General features: G+C 44.4%; 1 protein-coding gene across 5 annotated transcripts in view; it reads right to left on the reverse strand.

Annotated features, from left to right (window-relative positions):
- The window catches only part of CDKL1 (cyclin dependent kinase like 1), a 56,868-nt gene that overhangs the window by 2,709 nt on the left and 34,186 nt on the right, over positions 1-19,973 (reverse strand). For 4 of the 5 annotated variants that reach the window (XM_026513701.4, XM_026513697.4, XM_026513699.4 and 1 more), the window contains exons 4-9: positions 11,800-11,872; positions 9,296-9,386; positions 8,479-8,679; positions 5,962-6,044; positions 3,109-3,165; positions 1,354-1,509 (exon numbers count right to left, since the gene is read on the reverse strand). In XM_026513701.4, coding sequence (XP_026369486.1) covers positions 1,354-1,509; positions 3,109-3,165; positions 5,962-6,044; positions 8,479-8,679; positions 9,296-9,386; positions 11,800-11,872 — 661 coding nt within the window. Of the gene's footprint in view, positions 1-496; positions 585-1,353; positions 1,510-3,108; positions 3,166-5,961; positions 6,045-8,478; positions 8,680-9,295; positions 9,387-11,799; positions 11,873-19,973 lie in introns of all 5 variants that reach the window. The other variant, XM_026513703.4, reaches the window with a different exon arrangement.

A 19,973-nucleotide genomic window follows, 5' to 3' on the forward strand; every position in this document is an offset into this window, starting at 1 on the left:
CATTTAAGCCAGTGCTTGTTTTCACAGCAAAGAACACGGACATTGGGAGCACGTAAGTGATTCAGGAACTAAATACGCCCTTAGTTCAAAAGGCAAAACTGTTCCCATCACACTCCCAGAAAGTGTGTGAATTTATTGTCAATATCAAATGAAAGTAAGGAGAACATACAAAAAATATATGTATTTTGTGCTACATGGCCTTAGGTATCTGAAAAGTGGTTGCTTTCTAATACTTCAAACAGTTGAACCCTTCAGGACATATACGCAATACATCAATTAGTGGGTTCCCCTATTCTTTCACGTAGAAATAGTCCCATTAAAGACCCTTTACTCTTGAACACAAAGGAACAGCAACCTAAGTGGTAACTCTGCGGGTGGGGGCGGTTGTCCGTCTGGCCTGTTCTGCTACCTGGGTCCTCTATGACAGAGAACAAAATAAAGCTTTCTTAATTGTGTAACTCGGGTCTATCTCAGGACCCTGCAGTTTATGCTGTACCTGTTCCTCATGGATCGTCCATCCTCTTCTCTCCTCCAAACCTCACACGCACCCCCCAGATGCCACTCAGCACACTGGGCAGGGGAGGCTGCAAAGGGAAAGACTAGGGCATAACAGTTTCTAGATTAAGGGCTCCCTAAGCAGATCCAGAAGGGACCAGGAGTAGCCAGCTCATCTCAGTCGTGGTTCCAACTGCAGTCCATTCTGAATTACTAGAGCTTTCGGCTCTACCAAGACGCTTACTGTAAGCTACTCGGCCTGCTTCATCCAGTTGTGTTCCTCACAGGCTCCCAGTGTGCAGCTGGGGTGCTAGTCTCTGACAACAGAAGCTGGTCCGCTGATACCGCCGAGAGCACGCATCACCCTATCTACCCTAGTCAACTCTGACGATCGAAGGATTCGGGGGAAAACGGTTCCATTTTTGGATCCACCTGGGATGTCAGTCAATACGGAAAGTACACATGATGACAGAGAGCTGCCTGGGATACTCTGGATTTCATTCTCCAGAGCACAAAAAGCAGGCCCCAAGACGCTCACATTCGTGTACCTGTCTACGCCCTGTGCTCTTGCACAACAACCCCCCCCCCCCCAGCTGCCCTGCGGCAGCAGGGAAGGACCTACAGGGCAAGGACCCCTGCAGGATTCAGGGAGAAGGGGCCCTCCGAGGCAGCCGCGTCTGGAGCCCTGGCTGAGAGCTCCTTCGACCTTCCTCCCGGTGCTGGAAGGAGGGTGCTGGAGCTGCAAGCCGCAACGGCCACCTCAGGTCGAGATGCAGGCTGTCTGCACCAGGTGGCAGGCGTGAGACCATTTGAAACTGCAAGCCTGGCGGCTTCCGTAAGACAGCGCCCCGTGCTTACCCCGGGCAGGTGCTTGCGGCTTGTTCTCAGGGTCTTCCTTGTTGGTCGGTCAAGCTCTTTGGCCGGAGCCCCTATTTCTCTGATGCTGTCAAAATACGGCTGCTGCAACAGCTGCTCACACGTCAGTCTCTCAGCAGGATTCATGTGGAGACAGCCCTAAAGGAACAGAAAAAGTCCCCATTCTTACTTCTCTACAATTGTGTTAACTTACTAAGATTTTTTTTCTTCTTTGACAGGTCAAACCCCTGGGTTGGGAACAGGAAGGGGGAAAAGCAGGAAAAACGCACCAAGCATGATTTTAGCTCCTTCCACAATTGTTCCTAAATGGATAACCACGTGTCAAATAAATACATAGTTTCTAGAAACAGTGACCAAAAAATTATTGTCTTCACTTAGTTCTGTTGTGGAGGTAGCTGGCGCTCTGCCCTGAGGGAGTAGGATACGATTTTTGAGTTCACCTCAGTATCCAACTGGAATAATCCACTTAACCAATTTGGTCCCTTGTATATACTTGGTAAAAATGAAGGTTTTTATTTAAAAAATAATACCTACACGTGGTAAAAATAAAATTCATACAGAATATAGCAAAGTCTCCTTACCACTCTAGTTCTTTCGTTCCCCCTTCCAGATTCAGCTTCTCCTTTTTCTCTGGTATATTCTTCCAGAAAGAGTCTATGTATTACAGCATACATATGCACCCATGGAAGGAGAGGCATAATATACATGCCTTTGTATTACATCATTCTTAACTATTTGCATTAAGTAGGCCAACCGGCTCATACTTGGATAGATTAAATCTCACAATTATATACCCCAAGGAACTGTCTCAATTTTTTTATTATAAATGCATTGGTAAATGTATTAAATGCTTTAAAACGGGTGGGGCATGGACTGTAACTTGCAAATGTTTTACTTGATAACTGATTTTACATAGGAACTATGTATTTCTGAGAATCAAATTCTTTTTTTTTTTTTTAAGATTTTATTTCTTTATTCGACAGAGATAGAGGCAGCCAGCGAGAGAGGGAACACAAGCAGGGGGAGTGGGAGAGGAAGAAGCAGGCTCATAGCGGAGGAGCCTGATGTGGGGCTCGATCCCAGAACGCCTGGATCACGCCCTGAGTGGAAGGCAGACGCTTAACCGCTGTGCCACCCAGGCGCCCCGAGAATCAACTTCTAAAATAAAAAAATCCTACTTCAAATATACTAGAGGGGGGCAACTCTTTCTGCCCACAGGTCCTATACCCATGCTTTAATAAAACCACCTTTTGCACCAAAACAAAACAAACAAAAAATATACTAGGGGGTTGGCTATTTAAATGGATCATATGGGGCAACCCCCTCACTCCTTCCTCGGGGGCTTTGTACTATCACTTTGCTATTGCTCAATAAGCCTTGCTTTGCTGTCCCCCCCCCCCAAATAAATAAAGAAAGAAAGAACTCGATCCTATGGCCCAACACTTTTTGAAGAAAAGGGTCTCTTTGTAAGACAAGTACTGTCCCTCTGAAATGGCTTTTTTCTGTAAACTTAGATTTCAAATACAAAACGTTGGGTTTATTTAAAGCGGAAAACACCTACAGATGTTTTCATTGTAACTGAATGTGAAGAAAAATTGAAAGTATTCATACTTCTCAAAGGAGAAGGAGAACTCTAAAGGGGACACTTTTCCATTCATGGACTGACATAAATCGTTCAGACTCCCCGGTGACACAGCTACTGTGTGCTTCCTGGTCTGTTAGAAGCTATGATTTTACCTTTAAGAGCCCCAGAGCAGGATCAGAGATGTTTGGAAATTTTAATTCAAGTGGTTCCTGTTTTAAAAAGAAGAAAAGAAAAGGGGGTTTTATTTACAGTATGTATCCGAAGATAAGGTGACCTCAGATCAAATGTCTTCGGAGGAGGAGAAGCACTTTCCTGGCACCCTCCTCCCCTCCTCCACCCTCTGCCCACCCACCTCCCCGCTGAAACAGCCACCTTATGCCTGTTTCACAAGCTCCTCCTTTCTCCACCTCCAAACCTCTTTTCCAGATCTTCCTCCTCACCACTCCCTTCACTTCCCGGAGAACTGACGCGGGTAGCACATTATGAGGGAACATTAATTAATGAGAGAAAAAAAACCCACTTGTGAAGCAACTGTTATTTCTTTTCTTCTGCCTCAATTTATATAACTTGCCTTTCCTCAGAATAATTTTTGGCATTTATACTGGCATTTAAAAGAGGCCCCAGTTCTTGCATTTATTGACAGTTACATAAAGGAAGCTTCAAAATAGATTTTTTTTTTTTTTTGCTACCTAGGTGAACAGATGCTTCTAGGTTTTTCTGGAATAAACACTGTTTTCTCCTCCCACAAGAGCCTGCTATTTCCCTGTTCATCCTACTGTTTAAAGAGTCTCCGGAGCAGACATTCATCAATCTCCCTTTGGCCATATAAGGCTATTTTGCTCCAGTCACATGCTGGAGACAATCGGGAATAACAAGCACTATGAAGCAGGAGGAATGCTGAATGTCAGGCGGACAGATAGGCCAGTTAAAGAGATACACCACTAATAAAGGCTAATAGAGGAGGGCAGCTGGACATATAAAAAGATGGCAGTTGTGGGCCCGAGGCGGGAGTGACCGGCCAGGCTCCTGGGTGCAGTGCACAGAGTTATTTTGCACAGGGAATCAGCCCCCAAACAACCAAATTCCCAGTGTGCACTTACTACTCACTGATAAGGTTAAGAGATAACAGCCTCAGTGTTGGAGTTCCCTCAGATCACCAAGGAAAAAAACATCCTACAGCAGATTTGTGTTAGAACTTTGAGAGCAGCCTCACCCCTCTCCACCCCCCCACCCCCCGCCCGATGTTTTCAATATTTCTCCTGCTATCTCTGCATGTTCAATCTGAGCACTGCTGAGTACTGACAGACAGGACATTGCTGACACCGAGCTCTGCTGTCTCAGCAACAAGGCCTGGGACGAGGCCGGCTGGTTGGCCGTGAGAGGAGGGCCCATCCTGCCAGGTTAGCTGGTTCCCCAGCGCCAGAAGCCCGCAGGCCTCCCTCCAGCAGGGTGACTGACCGGCAGAGGGACTCGGGCACAGATGTCCCACCTGGGAGCCCCTGCACTGAGTCTTCCTGTGTTTCTGTCAACAGGAAACCCCCTGCAGGACCGCCTCTTGGAAACCTTGGGAAGCTTTCTACATTTATGAAGCCGGCGTTGTTTCTGAGTCTTCCCTGGTAGACAAGTGAGCAGGAAATCACTAAGTGATATTTAGTGTGGAACTGGGAATGTCCAGGTCACGAGGGAGCCAGCTGGGTCACCTCCCAGATGTCAGGTGTCATTCCTGCCTCTCCGTCCCAGCATGCTCCCAGCATGACCCACTTTTCCTATTCCTAGTGGTACAGTGGCGGGAGGTGGTGCAGAAGGTGAAAGGCTCCAACTGTGGGACAAGCCAAGAGGTTGAGCTCACACGGAGCTTGACAGACTTTCCATCTGGAAACTGAGCAATCGGAGCCTTAGTTTCAATTTGAAAGCCCCTTCCGTAGACAGTAGAAACTCATGATTTCACAAACCTTAACTGCTCTGAAATGTTTTTGATTATAATGCAGGCTCATCAGAGGACATTTAAAAAATATTTTAAAAAAGCATAAAGAAATCACACTACCACCACAAAGAGATACCCACTGTTCATATTTTGGTATATATCCTTGCAACCATTTATTTCACAAATGTAAAAGGCTTTGTCTGATTTTCCAGAAGCTGTCATATTACTTTATGTTTATATATGTAAATAAATGTATACATGAATTGTGTATTTATTAAACATGTATTAAAATTTTGTCAAACTATATATACTGTTTTATAACTTTTTTTTTTCATTTAACAATACGTTATGGACTTTTTTTTTAGGTGAAGACATAGAAATCTAGTTATTTCTACCGGCTCTGTGGCTTTTCTATTGTAAGGACACACCATCACTTATCTGATGAACCCCCTACTGACAGAACACTAAAGAAAACACTTTCTAGTGAAGAATGCCCCATATTTATGTCTCTGTCTAATGGTTTCACTGCAATAAATTCTTGAAAGTGGGTTGAGTATGCACATTTCAGATTTTTTAGTTTTAAAAAAATGTGTATTTTGGCCACGTTGGCCATAGAGAACGGACACCAGAATGAGGCTGGCCAAGCAAGTTCGTCACTGCTTCTGGCCACGGTCTGGACAGTAAGAGTTCAGTCGAGTAGGGGACTTGGGCAATGCCGGATTGTCCTAGATAAGTCATTGTGTGAGCTACCTACAGCTTCCGCTGCTGACAATGATGAAGAACCGGCGAGGTTAGGGCAGGCGGCTCTGCGTCCCTGCCCAGCATGCTGGCTAGCCTCTGCTCTCAGCAGCTTCTAAATTCTCCCTGAAGGCCAGGGCCTGTTAGCCAATTTGCCCCACTTTTCTTTTTCACGTTGAGACTCACCTTCCGGTGCAGAGTGGGCCATGGGGCTCAGGCAGGCGAGTAACCACCCAAATCCAGTTAGCCTGCAACTCCCCATGTAAAGAGAATGATCACCACTTACACATCAGGGTGACCTTCGCCCTGACGTGCAGAGCTCTTTCCAAATTGGGTCACTCACCATATCTTCAGGGTCTGGGATTTTCACCCCACTGAAGTACTGATTCGTGCTGAATACTTGTTGGTGCCTAGGAATGAGATCTCCTTCGGAGAGAAGAAAAAGGCGGATAAAATGAGATCGGTTAGCAAATGCTGACCTATGATTTCTCTCCATCCGTGCTCTGTCTGTGCCTACAACCAATGAAGGCTGTAGTCTGCTCTTCCGGTCAGAGGGAGGCATCAAGGCAACCCTGCACAGCATGTCCTGAGACCGCAGGGGCCGGAGCACTGTGTCAGGTGTACAGGAGGCATGCATGGGTACTGAGGGCTACAAGGTAACTGCCCCTCAAGGACTCACAGTGTATTGGAGGAATCCAAACAGCTCAGAAGCACACACACACACACACACAAATAAAATAATGCCTTTTAAAAAGTAGCCAAAGTGCACCAAGTACAAAGCAAAATCATATTCATTGACTTCTGATGGGTCAATAGAAAAGTGTATTGTCCTAGCACTTAGAATAGTACCTGTCAATAAATATTTGAGGAAAGAAGTGGGGGTGGGGGAGAGGAAGAGGGATGAATGGAGAGAAGGAAGGAGAAGGGACAGGTGAAGGGAAGGAGGGATGGATGGAAGGCAGGAAGGAAGGAAGGCAGGAAGGGAATCCTGGAAGATCTTCTAGCTAGAGGGAATACATTTCCAAATTGGAACCACTTTTCTTGCTTCATCAAATAGCAGTCACTTGGAAATCCCGTTTTACCCACCGCGTGGAAGCACTTCTATATTCTGGAGGCTGCCCACATTTCAGCCAAATCAGTTAAAATCACCTTCATGTAAAATCCTAGGGTATTACACGTGAAGAGGAATTTTGTTCGGAGAACATCAGGAGATATGCAGCAGGGTGCCCCTGGGGCACACTCAGGCCCCCTTGCCAAAGCAGAGCGGACAACAAAAACCCCCCAACCAGGGCCCCAGAAATACTGCTACTGGACTGGACTGGAGTTCCCACTCCTGGGCATCAAACTGCCTAATTTTACTGATTTGTTTTGGAACTTTACCTTGCACTCCAATCCAAAAGCTGCTGTCCTGCCCCACTTTGCACAAGTGGCCAAACTATACTCCGTACTGCCTTGCCCCAGGTCCCAGCGCGCTTCGCCACGAGCGCACTGCTTGTACCTTAATAACTCCTCCATCAGAGCGCTGGGAGTGGGGGGGAAGAGGGTGCCCTAAAATCACTGGGGGAAACGGCAAAGGAACTCTGATTGCACCTGGAAGCACTCCCAGGCGCCTTACTGGTCACTCAAAAAACCTGTCAGCAAATACTTAGTGCCTACTGTGTGCAGACACTGGTGGAGGACAAACTGAAATATAGATGTGACCTCACCCTCAGGTAGCTGACAGTATCTTTGGGAAGATAAAGGCGCAGCACAAGACAGCGTGAGGACACGTACTGCAAAAGTTTAGAGGAGGAAGTCTGCTTTAAACTGGGGAGCAGTAGCTAAACTCCCTGACTTGTTTTTAGGCCTTTTTTTTTTTCTTATTTGAGAGAGACAGGGAGAGAGTGAGAGCTTTAGTACACACGAGCAAGGGGAGGGAGAAGGGCAGAGGAAGGGTGGGAAGGGGAAGAGAAGGGGCAGGAGCAGGGAAGGGGAAGGGGAAAGGCATGGGAAAGATGGGGAACGGCAGGGGGAGGGGCAGGGGAGAAGCAGACTCCCCGCTGAGCAGGGAGCCGGATGCGGGACTCAATCCCAGGACCCCAGGATCATGACATGATCCAAAGGCAGAGGCTTTAGCGACTGAGCCACCCAGGCGCCCTAAACTCCCTGACTTTTGAAGGGGGCAGTCACTGCTTCTACATCTTTCATCCATGCCTCTCCAAGTCTTTCTTCGCCCCCTCCTTCCCCCATCACACCCTAAGAGTAGAGAGAAGGACAAGGAGAGTGACACCAGCAGACCCAGCCGTTCTTCCTGACACACAGAAGGTTAGAATCTTCTATAGCATCTGAAGGAGCCAAGCTAGCCTGGCGGGCTGGCGTGAGGGATCTCCAAAGAGTGAACTACCATAAGAAATGAGCTACAAAGGAAAACCACAGCTGCATTCTGTAAACTGCTAAGCCTTTACAGAAATGTAAGCTTTTATATTGTTGCTATGATCCTTATTCAGAGCTTAACTTCACCCAAACTATAGTGAAGACAGAACCTTGTCTTTTTGGACACCTGGTATGTACTCACAATCATTAATTCTTTTTATTAAAATAAAGGTGGACACTTTTTTTTTTTTTTAAGTAATGTTTATGCCCAACTCGGGGCTCAAGCTCATGACCGTGAGATCAAGAGTCACATGTTCTACTGACTGAGCCAGCCAGGTGCCCCCAAATGGGGACACCTTTAATGAAATTATTTAAATAAGGTTTCTAGAGTGCCCCTCCTTCGTAACTGTAAAGGGCACTGAATGAGACTGGGAACTCGGCTCTGCCCTGTATTGACATGGGTAAAACTATTCCGTTTCCCAAAAGGCGTGACAAAAACACCACTTACCCAAGGTCTTCCTAATCAGATAGAGCTGATCCACATCTGATTTTCCTGGCCACAGAGGCACCCCTGACAGCAGCTCAGCAAAGACACAGCCAATTGCCCAAACATCTACTGGGGGGCCATACTGCGTGTCCCCCACCAAGAGTTCTGGGGAGCGGTACCACCTGGTAGCCACGTAGTCTGTGTAGTAGTCGCCCGGTCCAGCTGGCCAGTGATGGCACATGGAAAACAGAGACAACAGTGGAAGACTGGACTCCAATGTGGGAGGGGGAAGACCTAAGAAATCAAGGCTGTGAGCCATCCTGTGGGTCCTCTAATTCAGTGGTTCTCAGTACTGGCTGCGCATTCAAACCAGGGGGATATAGTACTTGTTCACTTACTAATGCTTGGGCCCCATCTCAGTCCAACGAGACCAGAAAGTCTGGGGGAGAATCTGGGGCAGTATCGCTACAGTTTTATGGTTACAGCTTATAGTTTCCCAGACGATTCTCATCTGTAGCCCAAGTTGAAAACCACTCTTCTAAAATAGTATTTCTCAGAAGTACTGTTTTAGCAAAAAAAAAAAAAAAAAAAAAAAAGGTAGAGACCAGGAGAATAACATAGTTTTTAATAACCACTTTACTGTGGTATAATTTACATATAGCACACATATTTAAAACACTGTGTGTATCTACATGTTTTCAGTAATTACAGAATTGTAATTTGGGGCAAGCTCAAGCCCAAAATATATAAAAACTAGCTTTCTATAGCATCTAGAGCCTTTCTCATATAAAGAATCTTTCTGTCTTTTACAATTACTTAAGAAAACATCAATACTCACTCAAAAGCCGAGCAAATCCAAAGTCACAGAGCTTAATCACCGAGTGTTTTGTGACGAGGATATTTTCTGGCTTCACATCTCTATGTATGCACTAGCCATAAAAGTCAAAACAAAAACAGATTATCAAGGAGAAGCTATAATATATGGGATAAATATAACTTATAATATTCAGCAAGTATTTAAGAAATCCCTAAAACCTCTTACTGGCCTTCGGATCAAAGGCTGCAAGACAGCAGCCTACAATAAACCTAGTACCATACTCATTATGGCCTGAATCACCCCAAAGTCCTAAAGGGCCCAAAAGGACCAAAAAGGAAGAAAGGAAAACTGAAAGGTAGGGTAGCCAGATAAACAACAAGTAAGTGTCTAGTGTAAGTATACCCCCCATGAAGTCTTTGGGACATACTTTACCAGTAAGTTCTGACTGTTTTTCCCAAATTCAGATTTAACTGGGTGCCTTATACATAATCTGTTTACTATCCTAGAGGAAAAGGAAAACGTTAAAAGGCGCTGGGTGAGGCCTGCATCATGGCTGCAGGGGCTGCAAGTTGAGGCATAAGCGGAATTCACAGGTCAGTTGTTTGAGAGCAGAACACAGGCCCCTGGTAAACAGGACAAGCCCTGGGTCTGCTGAGATAAGCAAGGGAAGAGAAGGGCGGGACCGGGAGCTTGCCAAGAGACCTCCCTTCCAGCTCTTGACACTCGTCCTGACAAGATAAACAAGAGTGGGCAGTGTTTAACCTCTGGGGGGAGTCGCTAGATGTCAGCTCTGTCCCACACACAAGAGTTCTTACAGCTCCATCCACCCCCACGGGACGTAGCCCCCACTCCATAATTTAGACTCAAATCACCTGTGGTTTCCAAACCACAGCTCACATTGTTCAACAGGCTAATGTTAGAAGAGAGTTTATGAATCTTCACATGATTTTCTTATTAAATAACAATTCTCTTGGTAAAGAACAAATCAACAACCTAATTAAAGATTACATAAAAACAACATTCAGGTCAAAATCCCATTCAGGGTTCCTAATAATCCTCACTTCTTCCCAGCCTTTTCCTCTCTGGAGAAGAATGTTGGACCCTGCTGCAATCTGAGAGACCCTCTTTCGCTTGCCACTGAAACCCTGGGGTACTCTTGACTTTCTAGAATTTGGAGAGAGGACAGAGGTTCTTCTTGGGCCTGGCCTGGTTCTCCCTCAAAAGGACTTTCAGGGTGAGAGATCAGTGTCAGTGTTTCCCCATGGGTTTTTATTATTCTGGAAAATTTGGGGGAGAGATAATTTCTGAATTATTCTATTACCATCCATCTAGTTCTCAGCAATTAATGGCCCCGAGATCGCCGTTCCTCTACCACTGGCCTCGCATATTACTATAAACGGGTACACCCATGAATATCATGATGACAGATGGTCAGAAGGACTTGTAGGCAAGAATGTGCTCCCATTCTGTTCTGAGAATTCTTCACAAGCTTCTACACCCTCCCCACATCAGTACGTGTGGCAGACCAGAGCTTCGGGAACTCTCTGGGGAACAGTGGTATGCGTTGTATTTGTCTTCAGTGTCTCTGATTTTCCTCTCCAGGGCCTTTACGAGGTCTCTCTTGCTCCCCCATCCCAAAACCTGCTTTCGGGAAAGTGCTAACCCTCCCACTTGCTATCATAGCAAGAGAAGGTATCCGCGCTCCCTGGAGTCCATGCATTTTGACGAGGTGTGTAGCCTTCAGCTAGGTGGAGACTCCACAGGGAGAAGGACTGGCTACCTTTATTTTCTACTTCTAGGAAGGCAGCTTCAGGAAAACCTCATTTAGAAGAGCCCGCGGCAGGGGCCTCAGCCCCCACCAGCTAAACTGACCCTGGCAGAAGATGAGATGACCGTGCAGACAAGTTGCACCGGTGGCCAAAATGAAGGTCTAATATTGGCAGCTGGCCTCTGTGGGCAGGGAGTGGGCACTGTCGTTCTGGAGGGAGCGGCCAGCTTCCCAGCACCTGTAGTGTCTCACCTCCTGGGCAGCAGCCCAGCGTGCCCCCCACCCAGCCTGGCTCTGGCCAGGAGTATCAGAAGTGTCCACGGGGCTGCTCTGCTCCAGACTTGGCCTATCTCACCAACACAGACACCAGCATTTATGCATGGCACTTGGGACTCCGCCTACTGCGACTCAACAGGCATGAGCCCCCTGGGGCTCCCCTCCCCGACTTCAGAGCATTGTCAGGGTGCCAGGCCAGGGCAGACTCCAAGCAAATGGGATTCTACTTTACATCTGAGTCGTGTCTCATCAATGTAAATCTATAACTACTTTCTTCAAATCACAAAAACACATCTTTTATGTAACTGGAAGAAGAAAGAATGGCTAGGTTGGCATGTTTAGCCTCTACGGACCCCCACCAGGCTTCAGAAGACTTGGGTGAAAAACTAATCCACAGGAGTGGGGTATAAGTCTTGTACAGAGGCTCTACCTCAGCTTAAGGGCAGCTTTCTGATTCTTCAAGGGTGATCATGGGACTTACATCGTGTTTATGGCAGAAGTTTACAGCTTGCAGAGTCTGCCAAGTTATGCTCTTCGCAAGATGTTCTGGCACCCTAATAAAAACGAAGAAGCAACACAAACACATTCTTTAGTGTAACCATGGAATTCAGCCCAAAAAAAGAAAAAGAAAAGGAAGACAGGCTTAAGCAGTGAGACATCCAGTCGTCTAAGTCACAGGGCATCTAACTCATGGAGTGTAGAGAACACAGGCTCAGCACACTGCTGGGCTCTAGGGACCGCGAGGTTAGGGCAAGACCAACATCTCCTTGCACAGGAAGGGACTGTGAAGACTCACAGGGGCTTCCGCAAGTATTTATGACCACTCACCTCAATCATCCGTGACACCTCTGGGAACCTGCCTGCTAACTTGAGCTCCATTTCCATAAGGAGCTTTTCGTTTATGGAAAGTTAGTTCATATGCGGCATAAAAGGTGTTGCTCTCCCCCCCCCCCCCCCCGAGTTGCCTCAAACTGATGCTTGAGACAGAATTCATTTTTCATGCATGGGCACATGGTTTCTCCACACTCCCCAGGTAGCATTTTTTTTAGGTAATGAAGATTTTACTGCCGATAGGGAAGAGGTTTACCTTGCACACGGTATAACAAAAGTGAATAATAATTCAAACCCCCACATAGGCATCTTGGTTCTTTCCCCACATTGCTTCTCTCTGGTAGCTGGCTGCCTCCCTCCCTCCCATCTTTCTGCCGCGTCCTCTGTCACAGTGTCTAAACATGGTCCCACTGCTCCCAGCACTTCTTCCCTGACGCTCGGCTTAGATAACCAATAGCCCCAGCAGATCCTTCACTTGAATTAGCAAAAGGCACCTCTTCTGGGAGCATTTGAAAAATATATTAGGCAATGAGTGAAATGACTACAGAGAGAGTGCGTTTATTTTTAGAGCACCGGACCCACCAGCAGGACTTACTGTTTTTATGAATCAAACATTAAACAATGGTGTTATGGTCCTCGGCCAGAACTAATTAGTAAACCAGGGAGGAAACTACTCTCGAGTAGTTGTGTTAAGGTGACCAAAACAAGTCCCTTCTAGTCTCTGGGAGGGGCCCCGAGGCCACTGTTGTCACAGACCAGATGTTCAGGAAATCCTCTCAAGAAGATCAGAGGATGGGCCAATGTGGAGGAAATGAAGAGGCCACCGCCAGGAAGAAGAGCTGGGATGTTTCTGGGCCAGAAACACGTCCCCGGGCTTGAAGTCGCTTCTCTCTAAATTCTCTCCCTTGTCCTAGCGCTGCCGAGGCACGAGGCAAGGAAAACTCACCTGCTTAGAAAGAAGGCCTAGAAAAATACAACTAAGCAGAGGACATTCTGTAGGGAAAATGCTTCCCTCTGCCTCCACTTTTTGTCCAGAAAAAAATGGAACATATTTTGATTATTTAATGACTTAAATATTAAGGTTATCAATGCCAGGCCACTTTAGTCTCTAAAAACATTTCCCAAAAGAAATTATGCAAAAGGAGCATTTAAAAGTAAACTATAATAGCATATTAGTAATGCTCCTCTAAGGCTGAGCATATTAGGACACAATCCTCAAACATCGAAACCCCCCCGTGTCATCCTGAGTTAGCTACTCACTTTTTTCTTACTCCATTCCTTCTCTGAAATGCCGGGGCCTCAGACTCTATCTCTAAGATCCTTTTTGGCTGCTGATGATAGGAGCCAAGTTTTTCATTGCCGAAGAAGGAGTACAAATATGGGAAGGGAGAAAAACAGAATCTGTTCTGTAGTGTTGGGCTGGAATTGGACATACACATACGTACGGAGGGTGCTGGCCTGGAAGGGATGCGTTCTTATGTAGGGTGCTCCGGAAGCTTCTCTGCTCGAGTCAACATCTGAAGTATGGCTATGGCAGTGAGAAGTGGCCAGGTTTGGGCTCTATTTTAAAAGGAGAGTCTCCAGGATTTTCCAAGAGATTCAATATGAGAGACAGAGAGGAAGCAAACAACGACACCAAGGTTTTTAGCTTGAGTAGCAGGTCTGTGGTGGGGCCCTTTACTGAGGAGAATGCTGAGGAAAGAGCCGGTTTTGAGGAGGGAAGGGTGGATATGTTGAGTTGCTTACTGGACACCCAAAGGATATTCTGGGTAGGCAGTTCTGAATTGACAAGGAAGGTCAGGCTGGAAGTGTAAATTTGGGAAGCATGAGCATATGAATGGCATTTGGAGCCTGGGGACTGGATGAAGCCACTTAAGGAGTGAATACAGAAAAAGAAGAGGTCAGCGTCCTGAGGCCCTACAATAGGTAGGGGTCAGAAAGCACAGAGGGATTCAGCAAGAGACTGGGGTTGAGCATAGAGGAAAGCAGGGTGACACTCAGGAAAACAGCATCACCGGAGCCAACCAAACAAAGTGTTTCAAAGAAATTCTGGATTAAGACGGTAGGTTGAACAAACAATCTAATTTCACTCCCTCTCCAAACCTGACCAGAACTAAGCCTAGAGATTTTTTTTTCAAGACAAAAACCTACATGGACAGAGAGAACAGGAGAAGAGATAATAGTAACATATTTTGGAATCTGGAAAACAGGTAGCGGAATGAAAACTGACAACAGATCCTGGAAAGCTAAAACCTAAGCCCGAAGAGGGGAAAGTGGAAGACCAACCCAAGTTATCCCAAAGAATCCTGCAAAGGTGCAGAAACTGGGAGCTAAGATCTCTACGGCAGTGGGAGGGAAGGAGGACTGTGGAAAATCTGGTTTGGAAACCATCAAATCTCTAGATCCCTTCCCCTATTCTATTCTAATAGGGAGCACTCTTCCCCCTACCTAGTAGAAAGCTGGAGTTTTGTTTTCTGGAGAGTGTAAAATAGAGGACATTTGGTACAGCTGAGATCGTGAAGACTGTTCCAAAACCAGAGGATTAAATGATTCTGTGCATACTAACTGCTGAATGCTGAGGCTCCCCAGCCTTCCTCCCTTACTGGCTGCCGACAAGACTTCACTTTCCAAGTAAAATACTGTAAGACTTTTTGGGGGGACGCTCAGGAGGAAAGATCTGAAAATTCTGACATTGGGGTTCCCCAGCAAATGGACCAGCCAGATAACCCCACAGAGAAGCCCAGAGCTTCCAACAGCACCCTACTCTTAACCATGGGCACACAATCAGAGACTATATGATGCCCAAGAACAGCATGAAATGGGAAAGGTAGCGCCCAAAGCAAACAGAAAAAAGCAACTTAAAAGGAAGAGAAACCTTAGAGAGTGAAGAGAACATTAAAAAAAGAAAAACATTAATATCTTCAGGGAGAAAAGGAAAGCTGTTGCAGCCATGAAATAAGAACAAGATACTATTAAAAAAGCAAGAGGACCACTCAGAGTCCAGAACCCAATCGAAGAACCCAGAACAAGAAAATAGAGAAACCAAAGAATAGGAAATCAGTAAGAAACCCTACTTCCTCAGATAGAAGGAGCTCACCAAGTGCCAACACTAGGGATGAAAAGTAAGGCCCATGATTTTCATAATTCAGAATTCTGTGAACAAAGAGAGGGTTTCCCAAGCTTCTGGAAATAAAGAAACAGGACTTCACAAAGGAGCAGAAAATAGAATGGCAACAGACTTCCTAACCCTGGAAGATAGAAGGCATTTTAAAAATGCCTTCAAAATTTTGAAGAGCTATTGTTTTCTACCAAAAACAAACATACAAACCTCTATCCAAACAAAATATCTGGCAAATGTGAAGAGAGAAGAACGACTTTTTAAAAATGCAAGGGCCAGGTCTCAAATCTCTCTCTCTTTTTTTAAACCTCTCATACACTGTTTCTGAGGAAGCCCCTGGAGGACACACCCCACCAAAAAGAAGTAAGCTATAAAAGAAGATCACTCGAAACAAGAACACTGGACGCCTGCCACACAAGAGGGACGCGGTGGGAATCTCCAGGAGGACGGGGAAGGGAGATGTCATTCCAGGTGCTGAACACAACCCACCCAGACCGAAACAGCGTGACGCAAGAGCAGGCATATTGAGGGCTGTCATCACCATGCCCTCTGCTGTAGACCATCTCAAATACACACGAAAATATTTAACCAACAAAAGCTTTGGAAGAGTCTGCATCCGTGTTCAAATTCTGAGTACCAGTTTATGCTTTCCCAGTAGGCAATTCCACAAACAAAGTCAAGTTATGATCAGAATGCTGTTTGGTGAGTACAGAATCTCAGGAAAGCAGGCAGTCTGACTGGTTGTTGTCATTAGCCTGAGCTAGCTTACTTCCATCCATCCCCAAATTAGGAGGGTCTTGACGTTAGATGAAACATATACAATCAGTCCAATCCGACAAGCCCGGCAGCCATTTTATTCTCTGAGGTTACTTTGCCTGACGTCAGGTTATCTCTGCACTGGTGGATTCACAAAAGAACTCCCAGAAAGCAATCTTCTGTCTCTCCTTTCCAAGATTTTGGGGGAAGGTTACACTGTGTCCCTAATATCCTAATAATAAAATTGAAATGAGAGAAACATAAACAACTACTGTATGATAATGAAGAGACCAAGTGACTTCTAAAAACATCTTCAGGTACATGAGCGATGGGAGAGATGATGAAGAGAGATTATGGATCTCCTGCTGGCATTCTCAACACTTCGGCCATCCTTCCTGCTCCTGCTCTTCTAATATTTGAGACAGTCCAAGAAGCCAAACCAACATTCATCAAAGCTTCACCTCTCCACAAGGCTACAACAAAGACAGGGAAGGAAGGACTGGCCAACCTCCTAGAGAAATATGTTCTTAGGAATTTATCCTATAGAAATATTTATGCAAGTGCTTGTTCACTGTAGCTTTGTTAGTAATAGAGAAAAACTAGAAACAATCTAAATATTTATCAGTGGGGAACTGAATAAAGAAACTGTGGTATATTTGTACAGTGGAACGCCATGCAGCCATTTTAAGAATAGTAAAGTAGGTATGTTTGAATCGGGAGACAGCTCCTGAATACACTTTTAAAAAATGCCTAACTGTATGATGTAGAATGCAATCTATTAAATACAGATATGCAAAGAAAAATAATTAGAAAACAATTTCTCAACCTGTTAATTTTATTTATTTCCCTGGTTTTGTGTTGCTTGAAATATTATTGGAACAAACAATGTATCACTTTCAATCTAAAAAAGAAATTTTTAGTGTTTTTTTAAAAAATATTTTATTTATTTATTTGTCAGAGAGAGAGAGAGAGCACAAGCAGGGGGACCAGCAGGCAGAAGGAGAAGCAGACTCTCTGCTGAACAAGAAGCCCAATGGTGGGACTCGATCCCAGGACCCTGGGATCATGACCTGAGCTGAAGGCAGATACTTAACCGACTGAGCCACCCAGGAGTCCTAGATTTTCAGAGTTTTATAAAAGTTGTGGATCATCGAACTTTACATCAAAAACCAGGGATGTACTGTATGGTGACTAACATAATATATTAAAAAAAAAAGAAAGAAAGAAAAAAAGGAAAGAAAAAAAAAACTTGTGGAATTCCACTGCCAAAAACTGAAAACCTGCAATAATAACCTTTTCCCACCAGATGTTTTTTGCACCAACTATATGAGAATCAGAGGCAGACCCAATGGTAATGGAAAAGGATCAGTGAAGTATGGTGTCTGGGTGCACTTACAGAAAGGTAGAAAAAAGAGAAGGGAGTAAGGAAACTCTGACAGAAGAGAGACCAGCAGTTGAAAGAATAATAAGTACAAAGCATATTAAGTTCTGCAGAAGATAAGGAATGGTGATACATTTGTTTTGGGGACAAATATAAACAACATGAGCACAGGACTGGGAATGGTAACGGATATGCATTCACGTCACTGTGGCGGGATACGTATCTTGTGGCACCAACTTGCTTCCTGGTAGCAACATGAATTGGAATCTTCTCCAAAAGCTTTCCAAAGGAGCCCAAGAAGTTACAAACATGATAATAAGGAGATGAATTAGAGTCCATTTCAGATTCAAAGTAGAGACAGGTCTTTGAGTCTAATTTGGCAAGAATTATTTTTATTATTTTAATGATTAAAACATTACCATAGTGATAAATGGAACATGGAGGAAATATAAAAACATAAATAAAATTAAAAATATCTATAATAATCATCAAAGCATCACTATTAAAATATTAATAATGTATTTTTTCTTTTTTCTATCTATATATAAATTCTATGAAAATGAATATTTTTATTGTAACATTTTTCTTCATTTTGTAACCATTCATGAATATTTTTCTATTTCAATGTACATTTTATCTATAAGCATGATTATTAGTGGCCCCACTGTATTCCATTGTAAAAATACACCATAATTTACTTAACCAATCCTCTATTACTGGACATTTTAGTTGTTTCCAATGTATTCACTATAAAGAAATCCTTTCATAGGGTCCTGCTGGCTCAGTCAGAAGAGCATGCAACTCTTGATCTCAGGGTCATGAGTTCAAGCCCCGTGTTGGGTGTAGAGCTTACTTAAATTTTTAAAAAAAAATTAAAAAACATAAAAAAATCTTTTAACAATTAACAGTTTTATAACTAAAACTTTATGCATGTACTCAATTATTTTCTTATAGTAAATTGTTAGAAGTAGAATTGCTTGGCCTGAGATTATGTCTCTAAAGCCTTTAATACACAATACCAAACAGCCCTCTGGACAGGTTGCTCCAGCAATGTACTGATAATTTCCTTTGAGAATATTAGGTTTTAGAATTTTTAATCAAAGTAGCTATCTTAAAACGAAAAATCATCAAAACCCTGTTATTATTACCCTTCTTCAAAACCATTTTGCAAGTATCAGTTTATTGGTTTGCTAACTTGGTCATTCCACAACAAGTATTAGGGATGTACCAAGTGCCAAGAATGAAGCTAGAAGATACTGGGGATACAGAGGGGAGGAAGGCACAGCTCTTGCCCTTGAAAGTTTTATTGTTTCCTGTGCAAATGGGGTGTGTAATAGAAACAATCCCAGAAGATGTGAGGGACTCTAGAGAAAGGAACTCCTGACTCTCCTTGGTGTCAGCTAGAATAGTTCCCACAACAGGGGGTCATATTTGAGCGGTAGCTGAAGGACGAGCAGGAGTTTGCTAGGCAGAGTAGAGAAGGAAGGGCAATGCAAACGGAGAAAACGGCATGTCCTTAGTGAAGTCCAGAATGCAAAGGACTCTGTGGGGCAGTGTCATGTTTTATGCGGCAACCTGGAGAGAAATCTGTAGTGAGACTGAAATCTTGTGTCCCTGCTAGGACCACATCCATAAGCTCTGGGGAGCGATTGTGGGATTTTATGTAGAGACCGGCAGGATCCACTTTGTATTTTAGAGATCTGTTCTTAGAAATAGAATAAAGTGAACACAGGACATTCTCAGGGCAAGCGTACCGTGCTAAGGAGGACCCCACCTGACCCCAGGCCAGGAAAACAGCGGCATTAGCACGCTCTCCTCTGTTGATATTGTTTCGCCAATCACACATGAGACTGCGGGAGAACAGCAGTCTTCTGACCTCTAGGGAATCAGATAACAAGTGACAGCATCACAGACCTGCAAGTCCCCTTCAACTCTACCTGGTCCTTAACTCTCATTGTCACAGGTGAGGACGCCTGGAAGCAATTTGCCAAAGGTCACACACAGGATGCCAACCCACTTTTACTGGGAATGTGCTTACAAAGTGTTATAGTATAAGATTTCTCAGTTGAAAAAGAAAATGTTCCTATGAATTTCAAAATCATTGGTTGATGGAGTTTAACGACATTTATTCCTTAACAACAACAAGCAAAAATTTGAAATAGCATTTAAAATAGATTGGAGTATTGTCAAATACTCAGTATAATGGAAAGTAACTTCTATTTTTTTTTTTTTAGATTTTATTTATTTATTTGAGAGAGAGTATGAGCGGGGAGAGGGGCAGAGGGAGAAGCAGACTCCCTGCTGAACAGGGAACCCTACGTGCGGCTCCATCCCAGGACCCCAGGATCATGACCTGAGCTGAAGGCAGACGCTTAACCGACTGAGCCACCCAGGCGCTCCAATAACTTCCATTTTTAAAACAAACTAACAAAATATCTTTAAACTTCAAAATAAATGAACATAATCTGGCTTAGAATAAACCTTACTTTTCAAGTTTGCTCATTTATTAGCATTCCTTAGGTCAGTCTTATATTTGACAAACCATGGCACGTCATCATTTGGAAATGCT

Source organism: Ursus arctos, unplaced genomic scaffold, assembly GCF_023065955.2.
Source record: "Ursus arctos isolate Adak ecotype North America unplaced genomic scaffold, UrsArc2.0 scaffold_37, whole genome shotgun sequence".
Taxonomy (NCBI): domain Eukaryota; kingdom Metazoa; phylum Chordata; class Mammalia; order Carnivora; family Ursidae; genus Ursus; species Ursus arctos.